This window comes from Dromaius novaehollandiae, chromosome 3 (assembly GCF_036370855.1).
Source record: "Dromaius novaehollandiae isolate bDroNov1 chromosome 3, bDroNov1.hap1, whole genome shotgun sequence".
NCBI classification, from domain to species: Eukaryota; Metazoa; Chordata; class Aves; order Casuariiformes; family Dromaiidae; genus Dromaius; species Dromaius novaehollandiae.
Genome location: NC_088100.1, coordinates 78578020 through 78599756, shown reverse-complemented (window position 1 = coordinate 78599756; position 21737 = coordinate 78578020). Strand labels below are relative to the sequence as shown.

At 39.4% G+C, this 21737-nt stretch overlaps 1 protein-coding gene across 3 annotated transcripts in view; it reads left to right on the top strand.

Annotated features, from left to right (window-relative positions):
* Positions 1–21737, top strand: part of RPS6KA2 (ribosomal protein S6 kinase A2) — a 322442-nt gene that overhangs the window by 280719 nt on the left and 19986 nt on the right. For all 3 annotated transcript variants that reach the window (XM_026109854.2, XM_064509229.1, XM_026109855.2), the window contains 4 exons: positions 930–1055; positions 17787–17876; positions 19270–19428; positions 20758–20919. In XM_026109854.2, the coding sequence (XP_025965639.1) occupies positions 930–1055; positions 17787–17876; positions 19270–19428; positions 20758–20919 (537 nt within the window). The remainder of the gene's footprint in view (positions 1–929; positions 1056–17786; positions 17877–19269; positions 19429–20757; positions 20920–21737) is intronic.

Genomic DNA, 21737 nt, shown 5'->3' with positions numbered 1-21737 from the left:
TCTCATAGAACCATAAGTGAAATGTTTCTCAAGCAATTCCATTCCAGAAAATTTGTATATTTTTTCTTGGTTTTGTTTGTAAAAGTTTATTGCATATAACAAGTGTGTTTTACAATTTAGGAGGTTCTATGTGGAATTTAGCTAGTGAGGATGCATTTTTAGACAGAGAATCCTGGAGGCTTTTTAGAGCTGCTGGTCACCTCTTCAGTCCTCGAATGGAATTTGCAGCAAGGCCTCAGATATGGGCTTTGGGAAGCCATCACCACCTAACAAATGCTGCTGCCCAAATATTTTCCAAAGGTCATATCCACTAGTTGTGCCATTGTTTGTTTTATACCTTTCAATAAATAAAAACAGAAATTTAAAAATATTTTCCTATTATTTTCACTAGCAATATATTTTCTTCAGTGAGATTGACTTAAAATAATAACTTTTCTCTCACACTGTGATCATAATGAGATGTACCCTGGACAAGACCTCCAGTTTGCATATATGGGATATCTCATTTGAAATCTGTGAAGCTATTACTGGTTTATAAGTTATCTGGTCCTTTAGTAATTAGAAAGATGTTTATCTTGTCAAGATAGGTGTGTTTGTCAGGGGATTTGGGCACACAGTTCCCCATGAATTTCAGATGGGAAGTGGTTGTCTGCATTCCATAAATAATTTAGAAAATCACAGCTGCTTTTGTCATTATTTCCACATGGACGACTCCATCTTACAGACTGAAAAGTGCTAAAAAAGGAAGGGACGCATTTGTTTAGGTAAAAAGTTTCAGATTTTTTGAACTGGACTTAGAAAAATACCTAAGGACAAGAGAGTTCTGTGAAGAGAATGAGATCAAGCACTTCCTTTACTAACACTAGGCTAGTCCTTGCATTTACCTGCCCTGGTCCTGATTACCTTGTTTCTTTTGTCTTTCCCTATAGCAGTTACATGGGAACAATATTCACTTTACAGATGGATATGAGATCAAGGAGGACATAGGAATTGGCTCCTATTCCGTGTGCAAGAGATGTGTTCATAAAGCAACAGAAACAGAATTTGCAGTGAAGGTAAGAAATCATTCTGGTAGATGCCAGAAATGTGGTTAAGACTGCTCTGTCACCCAGGGCAGCAGTGTGGTCAGTGGATCTATTGTCAGCTCATTTCTTGTTGGTGCAGGTGGCCCTTTTTCTTATTCCAGAAGATGACAGATTTTTGATAAGCCCTATGTTATTTCTTACGTTGTAATCTCATGAAGTAAAATTCCAGAACAGAAAGACGTTTACAGTCTCGCATGGAAATCCTGTTAATCATTTCAGCCATGCTCCTTGCTATCTACATAAGACATTTTTAACCTAAATTTAAATCATCCTAAATAAACAAAATAACATATAAATTTATAGCAAAGTTGAATCCTCTATGATTACGAAATAGCTTTTTTTCATTCATTCTCTAGTTATTAAATTCTGACATTTTGTATCACAGTTGGAGAAATTTGTTAGTGAAATAGCAATCTACAGTAACATGGTCACCTTCAAATAATCAGATTCCCTTTTGTCTCCTTGACATTCAGCAGCAACATGCTATAAAAAGAAAGCAAAAGGCAAGATCCAGTGGAGAATCAAAATAATAATTTAATAGAATTCAGTTGGATATTAAACACAAATCAGTAAACTTGAGTCTTGGTCAAGAAATATTGGGTAAACAGAGTCACAGTGACCAGCAGCAATAGGAGGGTCAGCAGGCTACTAGGATGTATATAGGAGAGAGATCTTTTCTGATGGGAAGGAATGATTTTGCAGTAGAATTCCTTTGGAAGGTCACACTCAGAGGACTACGTTGCAATCCCTGTTTAGCGTTACTCAATAAATGGTATCCAGCTATTACAAAGACCAGAAGAGACCAGTGTATGTGGCAAGTGATTGTGAAGATATGTCTTAGAGGAAAAGTCCCAAATATTAAAGTTTCTTTAGGAAAAGGGAGTACTAATTACAACTCTCATAGGTTAGAGAAGTATTTAATGGCTTTGTTCCTTTATCAAAAACATGACAAGGTTTGATTAAATCAGTGGAATTATTCGTATAATGAATTTGAGAAGACTAACAGACAATAAAGTCATACCTTTTAGTCTGTGTGATCTCATGGGAGCAGATTGCTTAAATTAGCATAAGACAAATAATAGTTTCTTGAAATCAGTACATAGGGAAATATATTTATTGAACCTTCAGTAAGTGAAGAATTCCTCCCCATTGCCTGTCTACTTTTCTTTTTTAACTTAGAAAAGATATATAAACTTAGCTTATAAATGAAATTGTTTTTGTTATGAAACGTAATGCTGACAGCTTAATGAAGTGATACAAACTCTGCAGTCCATGAGATAAGTGATAGTCAGTAGAATACTAATAAACATTTTATTTGTTCTTATTTTCCATTACAAGGCTGGTATTAGGCTGTATACTGGTCCATGAAAGTTTTGAGGTCTCCCAGTGGTGGCCCCAAAAGTCTGGAAACCACTAATAATTGACAATTTGTTGATATCATTGTTCAAATAATAGTTGAGTTTTCTACGCTACACCTACACCATGAACAGGAGCACAGACCTACCAGCAGGTCTGTGGGCTTGCACATGAACACTCTAGGATTTTCATATTTAATGAATGGAAAAATCACAGTTTTCCAGTGTCCAGTTCATTTGTCAGCAGATGGCATTATGTTGTAGTAGGCATGGTTTTTGTGTAATTAAATGACATCTGTGATGAGCAAAATGCATATTAAATTAAAATCATGTGTTTAAGATTTTATTTCTGTCTATCACTGACAGTTTTGTCAGTGTAATACAGCAAGCATGAAACCAAAATACAAAGACCTAGGTCCCCAAAGATGTCTGAGTGCCTGAATCCAAGAGGATCCAGCACTTACTTAGCAGTTACAGTTCAGAGTACCTTGGAGAATCTGGACCAAACTAAACACATGGAGAAATACAAAACTCCAGAGGAGTTTACCGTTTTGATTGCTAGGTTTAGGCTCTTTTCCGTTATTAATAATCCTTTTTTATTCCTCTCTTCCTCCACTTCTCACTACTCTTTTCTTGTCATGCTAATACGTCTTGATTTTGATTACCAGTTTAGGCAACACGCACGCATCTCAGTTTTAACATAGTGTGAGTCAAATGTGCAGAACAGATTTTGGGTTGGAGAGGTTGGTGGGTTTTTGTTTATACTGTCTTTCCAGCACATTGCGTGCCACCTCTTTGATTATTATTCCTACAAATGGATTGATTTTATTTTCCTTTCATTTTTATCTTTGTTTCGTATTATGACTGTATCATTTTGTTATCATAGTGGCTCACTTCCATAAAGATTGCACAGTGCCACCCATTTCAAGGGCTTAGATAGCAGTTGCAACTGACATTCACATAATTATCTATCAGTCCTTTTGACATGCATCCCTTAACTCTTGCTATAAAAATCAGTGTAATTAGATTCTTTTGATTTCTTTCAGTAAGTATAATTTGTTCAGTGTTCCCTAATACATAATGTTCACCGGAAAAAACATGTACAGTGGTTATTTGTGTGATAGGCAGCTGCCCCATTTACCTGGTACTACCTCATTAAAACCTCCCTTGTTAGGGTGGAGTGCTGACACATCCACAGACGCCATTCCATCTCCCCAGAAGACCTGTTGGTAGTGAAGGAGTTAAGGAAAAGACATCACTGCAGGAAGTTACACGTAATGTTACTGGGTGAATAATCCCTCTCAGTTTACAGAGAATGCTGCTCACCAGGCCTTATTTACTATTCTGTAAAGTGCCGTATTGGGAGAGCAGAGTACTGAGCCAGAGTAACTGAGTCAGAGCTACAGCCAGAAAATCCACTCAGAAAAACAAAACCTTCCGTAACCCAGAAGGAGAATATACTTGTTAAAATACAAAACATTTCATCACTTTTCCTTTTGCTGGTCTTCTGCAACAAACCATCTTACAGAGTCAGATAGATGTCTAACAGGGGAAATAAGTGCTTTGCTGCCATTATAAAAGCACTTCAACAAATCCACAGTTTAACTCCTTTCACAGTGTTCAGTGAGGCTCAGACACATCACTCACTGAAGAAATTCCTCTAGATGCCTGTCTGCGCCTCTAGGTACCTAACTACCTTTGTAAATCCATTCACTGAAGCTGCAGAAGAGACTTTACTTGCAACATCTTTCCCCCTCTTCCACGCCATCTCTAGAAATGGAATGCTAATAACAAACTCTAAATCTATTTTAGACATGCCCTCAGGTTCGTAAATACAATATTTAAAAATTCAGATTTAAGCATTTCCACTACTGAGACCATTTAAATACCATGCAATAGAAAACCTTGTGAAAAGCCAGATTTCCTGAGCCTGATTTTCTGAGTCTGCTCAGAAGCTAGTAGCAACCTGCCTGGGTCAGTGTAGGTAGATGTTGGTTTAGTGAGTCTTTATATCATATTCCACTGCATGTGCATAGTCTTGGGTACTTTTAAAATTTTACTACTACTTTTTTATTTTCCATCTCATTCCCAAGTGAAAATAGTGTAAAATTATAAAATACCTAGTAATAAAAGTAATACAAGTAGAAGTACAAGTAAATATATTGTTCATTCTTCTGAAAGCTGTGTAAGACTCTGGTACAAAGAAGAGAGCTGGGAAAAAAAGTATTTCTCATCTGACAGATCTGTACTGTGTTTCAGAGTCTTCTGCTAAAATATTGATCATCCTGACTACAGCAGGCATAATGGTTTTTAATAGCAAAGGGAACTGGCATTGTCGATCACAGTTACAAGCATCACGTGGTGGGTATAAATGTAGCAGTGAGATCAGAAGCAGAGGAAAATAAGATCAAACTATTTCAGTTAGATCAATATCTAGAGAAAATAAGCCATTTAAGTAGAAGAGTGATGCTAGAGCAGATGGGAGGGATTTCTATGGGTGGAAGAAGATCTGTGATGGAAGCCCAAAAAGATTAAAAGCTCTCTTTTGGAAAACAAAGGAAATGCCACATGCCACAGTTCAGAGTTACTGGTGAATCAGATTTTTTGGTGAATTAGATATTTCAAGCCTGCCAGAGATTTGATGCAATTAGCACATTCTAAAAGGTTTTCTTTCCTTAAAACCACTGTACTGAATCCAGACTTGGATCTCTACTTCTAGTGAGGCTTTCAAGCTGGATATTCAGATGCACTTGTCACTGATACCAGATGAAGTAAGTTTGCAAAGGACTTGATTGCATCTTCTTTTCTCTAATGATTTCTTTATATAAATCATTTTTTCTCCCAGGATAGATTACTGGTAGATAATAGCTAAAATAAAAATTGCTGCTGCAATGGCCCATTCTGCCCCCAGCATGCTATCTGCTACAAGTGTTGCAGGGCTGGGTGGTATGGGGCCAGCTTCAACAGCTCCATGCTAACTCTTTTCTTCTCCATGTCAAAAGGAATACCTAGCTGGTTAAATCTTACGGATTTTTAGTCTTTCCATGCTATTAGAGCCAAGGCGAATGGCTGGATAGAAGGACAGCATACACATTTCTCCCTCATAGAGTAGACATAGTCGCAAATGATAAGTCCGATTTTGCAGATGCAATATTACAGTGGAATTTGGATCTCAAAATGCATGTGAATTTCATTACTTTTTCCTATCTTTATAATGCACTAACCAATTATTTGGCTGCAGATGTTCCACAGCCATGACCAAAGCCAAATTTTGCAGTCTGTCTGTCTCTGGGATAAAAAGTTAGTTTATGCTAGAGTTCCAGTAAATCCTGCAGTTCATATGTAATTATGGTAATTTATAAGCCCTGAAAGTCCATGTATCTTGGCATGTTTTAGATATACAGACTGGGGAGAAGGTACATATTTATTAGCTATAAAAACACAATACCAGAGAAATGATGTCAACATGCTATCAATAGACAGAAGTTGGTAACTCTGGAGAGACGTTTTTAGCAGGCCTGTGTAATCAGACTTGCCATATACCTCCATTTATGTGGTAATGACAGCAGGTGACAGAGACACTGAAAGCTGTAGGAATCCCAGTTGTTTCCTGATTTCTTTGAACTCCATTTCCCCTTACATTGATGTTCATGTGCCTGATCTGCTGATTTTCCAGCAGTTGGTATAAGTAGATAGAATATCATACTAGTACGAAGGCAGGAGGCTATGCAGTAGTATTTAGTTAGCTCTGCACCATTTTCTTCATGACCCGTGGCTATATTAGGAGTTTAGTGCTGAATATAGAAAGTATGAATGACGAAAAAGGTAGTCTTCCAAGATTGACTGCAGGGTGGCCCATCATCTGGGATTCTTTTAGAGAAAATAGGAATCCCAAACACATATGCCTTTATTTACTGAAACAGGAAAAGGAAAAAAAAAAAAAAGAAAAACAGTCCGGAAGCCATTAAATCTTGACAGTCCAGGGATCTGTGAAGCTAGACAGCTTTGCTTGGATTGATTGCTCCTTAAACACAGGAAGTCATCCCTCTGAAATGAAACAGCCTGTAAGTTTTCCAGGAGAGGGTTTGTGTCCTTTTTTGTCTATCTGGGAGGTACCAAGTACCCTGGTGGATCATGGATAAATATATCGGTAATCTAGTAGGCAGGTCAATAAAAAGTTTGCTGGGTAACCAGAGATTTCTTGGCCCTGAGCCTGCTGATAGGTACCAGTCCCCTCGCACAGTCCCCGTTCCTCCAGCCTCTCCTCCCTCCACCTTCAACAGAACCTGGTGCAGAGGTCCAGACCCACATATGTGCAGAGATTTTAAGGTCAGAGCCACTGGTAAATATATCCATTTCAAATTTAGCCATGAAAGAAGCTTCATAGTGACCTGGTCTCACATCGTTTAGGGCAGAACCGCAGAAGTTACCTGCTCCTGGAGCAGAGCAGTAGTAGGGCTCTAACAAGGGGGAGGATGGGCTGAATGTGTCTGGCTCTAATGTTGAAGTCCTGTCTCAGTTTTCGGTTGATCCGTAGTCATGCAGACTCCTCTAGACTACAGTGGGTGGTTGTTGCAGTAAGGGTTGTATGAATGAGAGTACTGGTCTGTTAGACCTCACACTGGGGGAAAATGACATCAAGAAGAATATAATGTGATAAAAAGAGTTTAGACTCCATTTTAAAATCTGCTACCCAACTGAAGGGAAATGGGAGTGATAGCTCTACCTCCAAAGCACTCTCATTGTCCCAGGTCTTCCTGAGATGGCTTATTTATGAAGAGTAAAACTCCTGCCTCTGCAAGATTGTACTGATGATTCTGAAAGATACTGTCTAATATTTAACTGAGAGAAAATGTCTCTGAAATCTCGCCCAAACTCTCCATTGCTATTTGCTTTCCTTCCCTGAATAGTATGTAATGAAGCTGTTCAATATACACAACTAATTCTTAAGAAGGAAATATGAAGATCTGAACCTCCATCAGAAAAGTATTGATTAAATTTGTTGCTCGTTTAGCTTTATCAATGAAACTGAAAAACAAATTAATAGATTTCTCTCTTACTAACATGCTTGCATATATCTGTAATTTTTTTTGCCTGTAGTGCCAGGGTATGACTATCTGACCCTGTGGGACTGTATGCTATTTTGGTATCCATGGTTTAAGAAAGAATATAAACAGAGTAGAGAAAGTCTGAAGAATGAATAGCAGAAAATATGCAAACATTGCTGCGCAAGCTCTATCAAGAGAGCTACAAATATATATGATGTAAGACAGACAAGACCAGTGGGATGTGATCAAAATCTGTAAATATCTCTAAGGTGATAAAAATGATGGATGACAGCCATTTGGTTGCTGAACACAGCAAGACAAGACAGAATGTCTTGAAGCTAAAAAAGGGAGCTTCAGCAAAAAGTTTCATGGTGAGAATAATTGGTAAAACAGACTTCAAGGAGATGACCAAGACATCCTCAGCCCCATCCATACCCTTTTCTGTCTGAAGGATGCTTAAGTTGGTAGTGTGACAGCAGAATCAGTAGCATATAGGGTGCCATGTAGGAGATACAGGTTTCAGAGCAGATTTAGCCATAAATCTCTAGACTTCTTTGGATTTGCATGTTTTCCAGAGTGCTGCTCATCTGGCACTCTCCAATGGACTGGCATGAAAATTGTTAGACTAAAATTGGGATCTATGGAAGTTACAGTAAGAGTACTTACAAACAGTATTGACTGGTGTCATCTAAATGTGAGGGAGAGGGAACAGTAATTGTGGTGAAAGGACTGAAGTAGGAAAGGAATGAAGTGGAGAAAATTTTCTGTGATGATCTTATGTCTGATCCATGAGAGTATTTTTAAGACTTTCCTGATTTTCCTCTTTTGAGCAACTTCACGAAAGCGCTTAGTTGCATGCTGACCTGGGCTCCCATGGACAATTTCACTTACCACAGCAGGAGGCAATGTAGCATAGTTTACATGCTGTCCTCATTTTGTAAGATTTGGGTTTAGTCAAATACCTACAAAACTTCACTCAGTCTCACTTTTCTGCTGTTTTCATTTCAGCATGTTCATATTTCAGCCAGATATTCTCACCGTACAAATAAGTCAGTTCTCCAAAGAGGCACAGCTTGAATAGGCAGGATCCCTGGAGCTGCTGTTTCAGAAAGGATGGAGGAGTACAGAGTGCTGGGGCCTGCTTTAAGGGCTTCGGAGAAGAAGGCAGGGCAGGGAGCCAGGAGTGCCTTGTACAATTTTACAAGCAGCAGGCTTTTTTGTAGCAGTGAGAGCCATTGCTGGCTGGTGACTTTTTGACTGGGTGGGACTGAGGTGTTGTTTAACAGTTAAGCAGAGGAGGCAGATAAAAATACAGAAATGTGTGCAGGCCACCTCTTAAACTCTGCTTTAAAGCATCTCCTAGATGTGTGTGGGATGTATACCTCACATGGCTAAAGGATTCATATAGCCTCCTTCCCATTTGGTCACAAAGCTCACAGTGCTTCTTCCCTTGACACTGCTGCACTTTTGAAGAATGTGAGATGATGGTGTTTCTCAGTGCTAACTAGATCTTTTTTGAGACCTAATATCAGGCTGCAGTTTTCCTACAGCTTAATAAGATCATATTTCTCTTCTCTAGCTCACTTGCTGAGTGCCTAAGTATTTTGGATAGAATTTGGTCCTTTGTGACTCTCTTTTTCGTTTGAGGCCATTTAAACTTTATTTCATGTATTTGTATTCCATTCTGATGTAATGATTTCCCCATTTTGTAATATTCGAACATGTTACACCAGTTTTCATCCTTAAAGCTTTTTGTAAAAGTAGGTGTAGGAGTAGCACTGCAGCCATTTTAAGGACTGAAAATTCATCAGTCTGACCCAAGGACATGTACTAGGGCTGTGCAGAGCATACTGAAACTGAGGTCTCCTGAATGTCAGTGCAGCACCTTTCCCACTGAAATATTCTGCCTCCAGAACTGCAGTTTTCTTCTGTCTAAATTGAACTTTTCTGTTTCACAGGTGCTGTTGGAACAAATTTCTTAATGTTGCTTAGAAAATGTGTTCTAGTGTATAAATGCTAAGTAAGAAGTAGTACAGTTGCAGTTGACATCTGGGAGTGCTAAGTCAGCAAACGCCGGCAGTGAGTGGGCCTGCTCAGTGTGCTTGATGCCACATCCCCACAACTTGATCTGATGGCCAGTACTTATTTCGGAAAAGTATTGCTAATTAGGCCTATTTCTTTTAATATTCATTTCACTATTTTTCTGGAAGATTTAAGCATGGGTGGGGGAAGTGACTCTCTGCAGCTAATCAAAATTAATAGCACAGCAAATAGTCCCTCAGAAACTATTGCTTGGAATAGTTCTCCTTAGAGACATTGTAAATGTAAAATTATACCATGTCCTTTTAAATAATGTTAGCCTTTCTGCAGTGATTTTCATCCAGCTTGAGTAATTTGACATCAAAAAAGGAACCATATTAAAACAGATGCTTGGCATGAATAGAGCTTATTTTTAGAAGGAAATATTACTGAAATGGAAACCTGAACATTTTCCAGAGGCAAAGAACTGCAGTTTTATCTGCGTCACTTCTGTTGGAATTAACGTTATAGATGAAACTGTCAATTTAAAATCTCTGCATGCATTGTTACACCTCTTTTCTTCAGAAGAGGTGCATATCCCATCTGTAGTCATCATTGGTGGCCTGAGTTTAAAACGTATCGTAGATACAGTGTAGAAATAGTGTGCAAAAAGACATAGAATTAATTCTTCTCCCTCTCCTCATCCTCCCCCCTTCCTTCCCCTCCCCCCCCCCAAAAAAAAAAAGAATTTGTACAGGGAGTAGAGCATCACACTGTGCTACATGGATCTCTTCTTAAATGTGATTAACTCATACTTACACTCCAAACAGGCTTTAAAGAAAACTTGAAAGCATGTAATACAAGATAAAGCAGCTTTAAAAAGCTCAGTGGTGTATAAAATTCTTTTCCTCCTCTTCACTTTTTCCACAGTGCCATTGTGTGTTCCCTGGTGCCAATTAAAAGGAGTTTTAGGAGGTCCTGCTTTCTGAAGACACTGGCAAACTCAGCTGTGGCTGTCTAAAGTATCACAACACCCAGGTGTCTGCCCTGACCTGCTGGACTTTCTATTCCTGTAGCCAGAGCAGCAGATTAGAACTGTGCTGGTGGCTCAGCTGCCTCAGTTCACCCTCTTGTATCTTAGTTTAACCTGCCAGGAAAAGTCACTTTGGGCTAAGACTGTTACCTGGGACAGGCACTGGTCCCATTTGGGACTGAGGGCCAAAAGGGCAGCCAAGGAGAGCTACATCTTATGCCCCTGCAGCACCCACAAAAGCTCCTCTGTCAAAGCCACACAACCTACTTTTTAACCATGTCAGTGCTGCCATGTGTGCCTTCAGTGCTTCCCAATGCTTCTGGTTGATCCCTGTGCAAGTGGAAGGTTTCCAGTAGAATAAATGCACTAAAATAAAATGGAGAATTTTTGCTACAGTCCATGGTAGTGGCATACACAGGGTTAAATCACAGTGCCAGTATTGGGCGCAGTTAGTTCTAAAGAAGGGAGACTGAGAGATGTGGCTACCGTTGCCCATTTTGACTGATGTGATTAGACGGCTTTTCTGTCTTTTTTCACTTAAGAGGAAAACTCAATCAGAGCCAAGCAATTTTTTTAATGAAGTCTTGTTTGTTCATTAAAGATGTGCAAAGTCCTTTTTTTTTCCCCCGGCACAGGAAGACTCAAAGAGCAGAGGGCAGTTTCCTTGCTCCCAGCTCCAGCTTTGCCTGGCCAGAGCCCCATCCCTTCTCCTCAGCCCATCTCACTGCTGTTCCTGTCAGTACATCTCATGCTTCTTTTCTGTCTTCTTTCTCACTGTTGCTTTTCTCTCGCTCTTTCTTTTAAGCTGTAGACAAATGTTCGCTTTCCAGACAGCAGAGGCAGTTCAATTGTCACCTCCTACCTCATGCCTTTTTCCAGTCTCCCAACAGCAGTGATGAAGGACTCTGTGTGAGAAGCGTGGTAGTCCTCCTCACACGAGGTCATCCAGGTTAATTTCAGCTGTTTAAAAAGGCAATTTGTATTAACAGGGCTAATTCTGCTCAGAGAAGATTGGGGAGTGCTGTCACGTACTATTTCTATGGCAGGACTGTAAAGGCCGTAAATCCCAGCTGGTAGGTGGTATCAAACAGCTGTGGACTGTAACATCTGCTAGTGGCATAGCTAGATCCAGAAGAAGAAATTTATCTACACAGTTGGAGACACACTAATTCCTTGAAAAAATTGTAACCAGTGCATCCTTTCCATCCATGCGTTCCCTTGTTTTGGGTGACTGTTTCCACTACCTGGTTATATAAAAGTCTTTTTAGTTTCTTTATATACATATAAATACATACATATACAGTATACATACACACATACACACAAACACACACACACACACACACGTATATATAGCTGCTTTACTTATTTTGGCAAGGTTTGACCCACACAGAATTGTATCAGTATTCTTTTTTGTACTCATCAGTCCACTCTGGCAAGGCTGAAGACATTGAATACCTATTAATGAGGAACAATCAGGTGATTTTTCTAGGCAAAAGACTTGTAAAACTGTCCAGACTTGCTGATTGGGATTTTGAAAATATATATTCTCTCCTGATCCTTCCTTCCTTGATAGAGAGCTTAGTGTTATTCTTTGATGGAGCCTGACTTGTTTTAAAATATCATGAGGTTTTTACCCTAAATTCTCTTGGGAGAAAATACTCAGCTTTCTTTCAGCTAGTCAGTAAAATACACAAAGGATATGTTAGTCAAAGAAGAAAAAAACTCTATTAGAACAAAGGACACTATTGTATGCGTTGAGCCCACTTTACTCTGGAATTATTTCATCCATCAGTAATACAGGTAAGTTTCTAAGAAATCCCTGGGTGTCTAGTACATAGAGAGAAGTCTATTTGTTCTATAGCTCAGTTTCTTATTTTTCTGAAGTACAATACAAAACCCATTTGCTTCATAGCTTTTCTCTGACAAAGGACAACCAAGCTCTTGTTATATTTTTGGTTAAGCTTTTTATACACTATGATGCCTTTCCAAGTTGGTGTTCTTCACCACACATCTACAGAGAGAAATAGAAAAGCAGCATCCTTTGACAATACCCATAACCTCAGGACTGGAAGCAGAAAGCAGAAAAAATTTCTCTTAATTGTGTGTATACATTTTAGTTGACTTCAAATCAGAATGAGTTGCCTAAAGAAAAGACATCATTCTGTGCACATGAAGAGCTGAAGAAGGTTCGTGGGCCATCGTAGAGAGCAGTAGAGAAGAGCCAGACTGTCTTCATGCAAGACAGAAAGTGTCAAAGGACATGCAGAGTTAGCGAAATGCTCTTTGTTAACAGAAACAATGTTTTGAAGATGTATAGTTTTGCCTAGCTTTTAATCAGGGTTTAAGAGTGTCATTGCTTATGTATAATTTGAACAAATATATTTAGCTTTCCAGCACCTAACAACAGAGCTTGAAAATTATAGCAAAAAAAAAAGATTAATAATAATATTAATTCTGCACAAGAGTAGATACTGTATCACATCCTACGGCATATGCATTCTTATGCAGAAAGGGGGCAGGGCTGCAGTCCCATTGTTCTCTCTACGTTGTATCCATACCTGTAACATTTAGTACTTTTTTGTTTGTAAAATTGCAGCCTCCGATACATAGCTAGGTAAGAAACAATCAAGACTATGGCTGTCATTGAAGCGGTGCAGCCAACAAAGGGCTGTCCTTGAGGGGTGTCTTTGGGCGGCCTGAAAGAATAGCTCTGACAGCTGTTGTTTTAGCATGAAATATGAGGAACACACCTAGTGGCTACAGTGGATGGGCGTGAAGTGCCACATACCCTGTTTGGTTTACAACATAACCTGCACAGGCTGATTCAGTGGATAGAGCTAAAACCTTTCCTTTTGCAGAGGTGGATTGACAATAGAGCTGATCTTTAAAATTAGATATTAATTAAACTCCCTTGCCAGAAGCAACATGAAGAAAAAGTAACACAGAAATTTAAAGCTGAGTGCCCATTTTGGGTATCTGCTCTGATAGTGGTTCATTGCTGATGAAAGCCCATTAGAAAGGCCATAAGGCCGCAGTGGCATCTGTTTCCCCACTGTGGGAGAGCCAGGTCCACTGGGGCAGCTGAACTCAGCACAGTGAGACCAAAGGCCCTGCGGACTGGGAGAGGTTCACCTGGTCCCAGCTGGAAGAGACTACGCAAGAACAGTGCTTTGATTTCTTTCCAGAAGCCAGGTACAAGTGTTATGTTTTCTAATGCATCCATCACCTTCTCTGATAATCAGTCTGACTTAGTGAACACTTTCCAAATTATTGTAAGGACTGCTTCATAGGTCTTGGCATTGATCCACTCCGGGTAGGGGGCCGTATGTGAGAGTGTGTGTGTAGATAAACCTGTAGGATTGTGGAAGAGGTGTTCATGTTGATCTTAGACTCTCCTGCAGTTTTCTACCTAGGTTCTGGCTACGGCTTGGAGATACTGTGTTCTTGTCACAGCTTCACTCCTACTCACATTGAAGCCCCTTTGACTAACTGTCTCAGTAAATGAAAGCAGTGGTTAAGAGAACAAGAAGATAGGATCAGCATTAATAACAAAATTTTTAGTGCAATAAGTAAGCTGGTAAATGTTGGAGTGTCACGTGTCTCATTTCCTTGGCTGATGGCACAGATGTTCTGTTTTACATGAATGTCCCAGGGTGTGTCACTGGAGGAAAAACTCAGGCCGAGACATTTTTCCATTGTCACTAAAGTCCTCCCCTTTTCAGCTAATTCTGAAATGACAGAGTGATAACAAAAAAAAAAAAAAAAAAAAAAAAAAAAACCAAATTGCTTGATGTTGCAGAGCTGCAAAGAGATATGTGGCTGCCTGGAAATCTTTGCATCTTCCCTGAGGCAGGCCAGTTATTGTAGGAGTTGGAGGCCCTAAGCTTGTCTGCTGGGGCCTCCGAGCTCCCCAACACAGTCGAGGAGCAGCTCACTGTGCACACAACACAGCACAAGCACCCTGGAGTGCAGGCCATTGACATGTCACCCCTACCCAGTCGTGCCCGTGGGTCTGGTGGCAGATGAGCTGTGCATGCACTGTTAAGCTCTATGTGTGTAGTTGCTGTGTCACCAGGTACCCAGTGGTGCTGCTGTCTGGAAAAGAAAGTGGTTACTCTGTTAATATAGCAAAAGCCATGTTCTTTTACCAGGGCAAGGGTGGTGACGGTGCAGCACAGGCAGTGCCACGTTCGGAGGACATCCAGCAGCCTGGCTCGTGAGCCATGGGGGGAACAAACATATAGCAGCACCTGTATTTCAAATCAGGAAGTAAAGCTGCACAAATGTGTTTATTTAAAAACTATCTAGTGAAACCATTCCCTTTTCACTTACATATCTGATATTTTTTGAGAATCTCTAAGCTACTTTTGAAAATCACTGGAACCCTGCAATGCATCTTCCTTTGTGCCTATGTTAGATAAGGCGTACTCGGACAGGTTTTTACCAGAGCTCATTTTGACACTTAGGGCATGATTTGCAAGTGTCCTCTCTGAATGCAGCACCTTCTCTTGTGATGAGGATGTCTACATTTTCAAAAGGAGGTAGCAACCGCTGTCAGAACCATTTGGAAATGGCAGTTTTGCTCTTTTGAAAATCTGGCTAGAGTTTAACCATACATGAGAATGCTTTCTGAAGAGGAAGACCAGAAGAATCAAGTATCGCAGTGAAGCTACAGGAGATATTCATGGAGGCAGAATGACAATTTTGCCACTGTGGCCACTGCTGCATAGGAATAAAGAAATTCTATATACTGCAGTCAGTCAGAATTGAAGAGAAATATCTGCTATAGGTGCTGTAGCTGCAGCTTCTCCTTTGCTATTTTGTCAGTCATGGGTCAAGTTAAGTCATGATTTGACTAGAGAGAGGGACCATCAGGGTGACAGTCTGTTACGGTGGAGGAAAAAGAAATTGTTCTAGCCTGTCCTACTAGACTGCCCAGGGGACGAAGTGCCAGGAGTTCGGGACTCTGTTCACAGCTCTGCAGTGATTTGTTGTGTGGTTTTGGGCAACTTGTCCATTTAATCACTGCATCGCAGTTTGTGCACACATTAAAATAAAAAGCATGCCTATTTCGCTGGACTGTTTTGAGATTTATATTTATACAGCATGTTGTAAATGAGAAGCATTACGTATCATCTACTGCTGCTATTATTAAATTACTAGCAGACTGCTTCAGGTTATGTTATTTTGAGTTTTATGTCAATAGCTGAGACTATTTTTGGTTTGGATTTTTTTTAGGCACTATATACTTTTATATTCCTGCATTATTAGCAGTTGCTTAAAATTTTCCACAGCTCTGGATGATTCCTTTCCTAAAAAAATGTAACAGGAGAAAGAATCCAGAATATATCGCTTGCTATACTGGCATAGTGATAGTAATATTTCGTATAGTAATAGAAATACTTGCTGCAGTAAATTTTTCTGGTTTGTACCAGGCAGGCAGATCCTGAGAGGCACACATTTGTGTAACTCCATTAACTTCACAAGAGCTACATTGGCTTACTCCAGCCAGCGAAATCGCCCTGAGTATCTTCTTCTATGTTAAAGTTGTTGGTTGACTGGGACATACCACATTTAGTTATTGTGGTTCTATTTGTGAGGAGTCATTTATCCTGGATTTCACTAGCTTTTTGAGACTGTCTCTACTAAACTGGGTGAACAACATTACTGTAAGGAGAAATTGCTAGATTTTTTTTCCCACTTACCTATTTTTTAGTTTTTCTCTTCATTTATTCAAATGCTGATAACAGCCATTTATCTCCATCAGCTCCCAGTTTTACTTTCACTTGTCACACTGCTGCTGATATGGAATTGAATCACTGATATGGCTTCAAATGCATATTTCAATCATGGACAACCACTGACCATCATTATCAGTGCAAACGCATGTCAGTCGTGATGTATATTCAAGTATGCGCTATTACAGCTGATACATTAAATTCTAGACATGTACTTAAACTGTGTCACTGTAATTAAGTCACGAAAATGCATGCAAAAGCAACCAGGCATTTATTCCTATTAAAAACATAATTTTTTTTAAAAAAGATGTTTCCCTGTGAATGCCACTATTTTAAATCTGTGCTCTGTGCCTAGTTATTACATAGAACTAACCACATTTAAGTTTGGAAGTCTTGAAATCGAAGTCAATAACGGAAGTATGAATTTCTGAAAATGCCAGCCATCCTTCCTCTAGAACCCTGTTATTCAAAAGCACCAATGCCTTTTTCTCGCAATAAGAAACTCATGCCAAAATACTTCCTTTACTCCTAATGAGGTTTCTGATGGAATGAGTCTTTCAGCATTCATTGTGCAGTTGCATTTGAGATTCCAAAATAGAGAGACCTTCCTTGGATTATTTCGTAGCTGTTTTTTGTTTCGTATTTATCATTTAATTCTATGAAGTGTGAGTCACTAAGCAGTGCTCTCAACTGGGCAAATGACTGAGGCCCTTTGATTGACACCTCAAATATAGGTGATAAAAGTATTGATGAGAAGTCAGTGCCGTGCTAACAGTATGTAGTGTTGTCATTTAAGCAGCAGCTGTAATGTTTTTCTGAGACCTGCTGCTTGTAGACCAAAATGTTTTCATGCCTCGCTATGTTCTCTGATAATGCAAAGGATATATGCCTCTGCTGAGTACAGAGAAGTGATGTACAGATGAGATTTCTTTCCAGCATAGGAACGGGCAGAGTTTGGCTACGTGACCTTTAGCCACTCTCTTGTTCTTTACAATAGCATGGCCCAAACAGCCAAGTGATTACCAATAGGCTCAGCTCAGTTCTTTCCTGACAGTACATGCCTATACACTTTCATTTCTGACAAACCCACCTGACAAGTAATGTCTATTCATTTATCAGCAGACATGCAAGCATATGCCAGTATTATGAATGTATGCATTTTTATGTCAAAGATGTCATTTCAAAACTATTATTATTTTAAAACTATTGGGTTTTTTTAATTTCTAAATGACACTTCTTGTGACTCCTATTATTTATGGGCAAACAAAACTATAGTCATAAAAAAGAGGGCCTACGCCTTCTGAATATAAACTAATTATTGCTCCATCTGGTTTTGGCAGATAGTCAGCATGGCTCTCATTTCACAGAGTTCAAGCTGTCCTTACCTAGAATGATGATTAACAAAAGAATTTAAAATATTAATTTGTTTGAAGTATAGAAATTGTTTCTTTTATGCTCAGTGCTGCCAACCGGTATCTTACTACACTGTGCTTCATTTATTCTAGATAATTGATAAGAGCAAGAGAGACCCCTCTGAAGAAATTGAGATCCTCTTGCGGTATGGGCAGCATCCAAACATCATTACTCTGAAGGATGTGAGTAGTCTTTGAGTTCTTCAGCGTTAAACAATTCTCATTTTAATATCAAGCTCACCTACTACTCCGTATCTGGAAAAATTTCCAGTTCTAATTGTCAGTTGAAGCTAAAACTAGACCCATTGACAAGAAAAGAGCATGACTTCAACAAATTACTGAATAAAACTTGGAAAGACCAGTCAGGTTTTATGTTCTCCAAATACTGTCTAACCAACCAAAAGGCCACAGCGCTGGAGAGCAACAAAATGTATATGGTTTACCAGTAAGTTTTAGAAGCGAGTTCTCATCAGTCTAGTATTTCAGAGCATATTGTTCAATGCACACAGTGGTGCTGCTGGGCATGGGAGGTGCCGTTTCTTGAGAAACAGCAGTTCCTACACAGCCTGTGGGGTCCGTTTGATTGAGAAGAATAGAACTAACAAGGCCACTGTGGCTTCCTTTGATGGTGTTTTAATGCCACGGAGCCTTTACGTTTGACTCAGTCAGCCTCAGAAGACAAGGAGAAGAACATTTCTTTAGTATTTTATATGAAGAATAGTCTTTGTTGTGTCTGATTCAGAGTTTAAAGACCAAAATCCTGTTTGTGCCAGTGGCTAGTACTTTATCGTTCAGACCTTAGGGAAGTACATAAAAAACTTCTAATCACATGTCCTCAGGAAAGTCTCACCTAATTCCTAAGTATTGGAGAGTATCTTAAAATCTGCATAAAAAAGGTTTTATACTCCTTCCAAAAACATTTAGCACTGATGACTGTAACATTGTCTGTTATTCCAGTCCAAATAAAAGACTGTGATGTGAAAATGGCCTTCTTCCAGTTTAGACAAAAAATATCTTTTACCCCATGCTGTTGACGTTGAAGGCAAATATATTTTGCAGCTGATGTCAACAATATATTCACCAGAACTGCAAACATAAACTATATGATATCATAGGAAGTAAGTCTTGGCCAACAGTATAATGTAGTTCATTTAGCTGATCATGAGTCAAAGGGAAATATTGATATTTAAAATGGCAAATGTTACTGTGTAGAACTGGCAAAAGAGAACATTACTGAGAAGGAGGCTTGGGTAAGTGCCAGCAGACATTTCAGGCTCTGTGAAGTGGTGCTGCTTTTAGCAGTTTGGTCTACTCTGCTGACGTGATAGTAGATCATGAAGACTACATTTCTGTGCAGACAAATCACCAAGTTGCTACAGACATGATAAAAAAATGACGATTAAGTCATATTGTAAAGTTACCTTTTCTGTTGATAAGTATAATAAGCAGATTCCCCACATGAGCTCACACTTTCTTCCTGCATATCTTGCTCAAGCAAGTCAATATTGTGACTAAGGAACCAACCTTCACCAAGTTAATGAGTCCAGAACATGCACTTATTTTGTTGCTCTTCCAGGTCTATGATGATGGGAAATATGTGTACCTGGTGATGGAGCTGATGCGAGGGGGCGAGCTCCTGGACCGCATTCTTCGGCAGAAGTGTTTCTCGGAGCGAGAAGCAAGCGCTGTGCTATGTACCATCACCAGGACCGTGGACTACCTGCATTCCCAGGGCGTAAGCATTGCTTTTTCGGCTCTCTGGATCAATCTTCTCAAAATCTGACTTTTAGGAAAAGCAAATAGCTGTGATTTTGCTTCTCTGAATTGTAAATAGGGTTTTTCCTCAGAAAAGTATTGAAAGAAATATGTATTTAATTCTTTTCCATATATATAATTACATTTAATTCGTGAAATAGGGTCCTAGGCTTTTTAGCCATTTCCCAACTGAATTGCAGTGTGTTTAAATGATATTTTCTTCCCCAAATTACACTGATTTTCAAGTCCGTGTACCTCATTAAGATATTACTTGTTTACTTTTTCTCACAATCATTAGTTACAGCGTCTGATTTTTTAACAAAATTTCAAACAGGATATCTGAAAAAGCAGATAGTGAATCAAATGCTTAGTTTCCAAAACTAGGTATCAGTTTGTGCAGCTGATTGGAAGGGTTACTGACATGCTGTTAAAAGCTAATTTTTAACATTTGAGCTTTCTACATAAAGCAATTTGAAAAACCCTCTTTTCCATTTTTCAGTGACAAGCAGTTTGGGTAACTAGTGAAATAGCTGCTGCTTTTTCACTTACATAGTTAAAACAAGTTCATGTCGTGCTTGGGCTTGTATGTTTTCATGATGGTTTTTCAGTGTTGATATAATCAATAAAGTTCATTTTCCCACCACAGACATGCAGCGCCTGTAGTAAAACACAGCAACTTGAAGTTGCATAGCTACCCAAAGGATTTTTGTGAAGGGAAATTAAGAAAAATGATCTCTCTCTTCAGGTGTGAGCACTGTATGAGCAGTCACAAGAAGACCCTTATGCATTTTCCTCTTCTGACTGGACTTTCCCACTGCTTTTCAAGTAAAGAATTAAGACTGTCAGGTTCGAGGTGACACCGATACTTTTAAAACATAGAAGTATACAAACATTAAATTGAACTGGAACATTTTGGCCAGCAAGTCCAACATGCTGCAGTCACAGGCAACTGTACAGTTCTTGCCCCATTTAAAGGGGTTCCAGAGCATCTGAGGAGGATGTGTTGCATTTGCACAGCAGTCCCCTCCGACAACCCTCAGAAAAGCTGTCCCCTGTTAGAACAGCTGCCTCTGTCTTAATATATCAGCAGAGGTTGCAGAACATGCTCTTTCTGATCTTCATAGACTTTAACCTTTTTTTTTTTCATTTACCCAAGCTTCCTAAGCAACCTTTCTCCAAAATGTAAATATTTTAGGCAAGAGCTCTTGACCTACCTCAACCAACAGACCAGAAATTTAGCTATGGCAGCAAACCCTGGGTGCTCTGTAACCTCCTCTCTTCACTTGTTACTAACTGCTTTCTTGTTAAGGTGGTGCATCGAGATTTGAAGCCAAGTAATATCCTCTACATGGATGAGTCAGGAAACCCAGATTCCATCAGAATCTGTGACTTTGGATTTGCCAAACAACTGAGAGCAGAGAATGGACTGCTCATGACTCCGTGCTACACTGCCAACTTTGTCGCCCCTGAGGTATGATCGTAAGCTGTGACTAATGTCATAGAAAGTGAGTGAGTATGTCATAGAAAGCAATCTTTTGTCCCTCTCTCCCTCTTTCTCTCTGCCTTCAGAAGAGGAGCAAGCGGAAATCAGGCTACAAACACTTTCACAGCCTCTATTACCATAATATTCCTATTCCTGTCAGTCTTTTCAGGCCACTTTTTTTTCTCCTGACAGAAGCCAGTGTCTGTCTGGGACTGACTTACACAATACTTTTGGCATATTACTCTAGGATAAATACCATTTTTAATCTAGCTGCTTCTCCTAAGACTGCTTCCCCTTCAGTGCACTGTGTCACAACAGAGTAAGGCTTATAAGGGAAATCTTGGTATCAGCAATAAGAATCCAAAGAAAACTCCATTGATGAAATCCTTACTACACTGAAGTCATTGAGAGCTTTACTGTTGACTTCACTGAGCTAAAGAAACATGTCTCCTCTTAGGCTTTTCTAGCGCTGTCCCCCCTGTTATGGGGTATGAAGGTATTATAGTAAGATAAGAAAGTTGTATGGGTCTTGAAACACTTCTCTCTCAGGCCTACCTGTCTGTCCTTACTGTTATTTTGGAAATAGTAGCTGAATTTGCTTGTGGTGTCAAATCTCTGGGCTTCTTTTCTTCCTATACTGGTTTCTTATATACTTATTCCATGGAGTTGCTCACGGAGCTATAGGCTGTTTAAATAATGGATCAGAACTGACCTATCTTTTTCTGCTAAACTGCAGTAATTTGTGGTTCCCATCCCTCCCAAATCTAAATATCTCTCAGTTGCCCTGATAACACCTTTGTGAGACA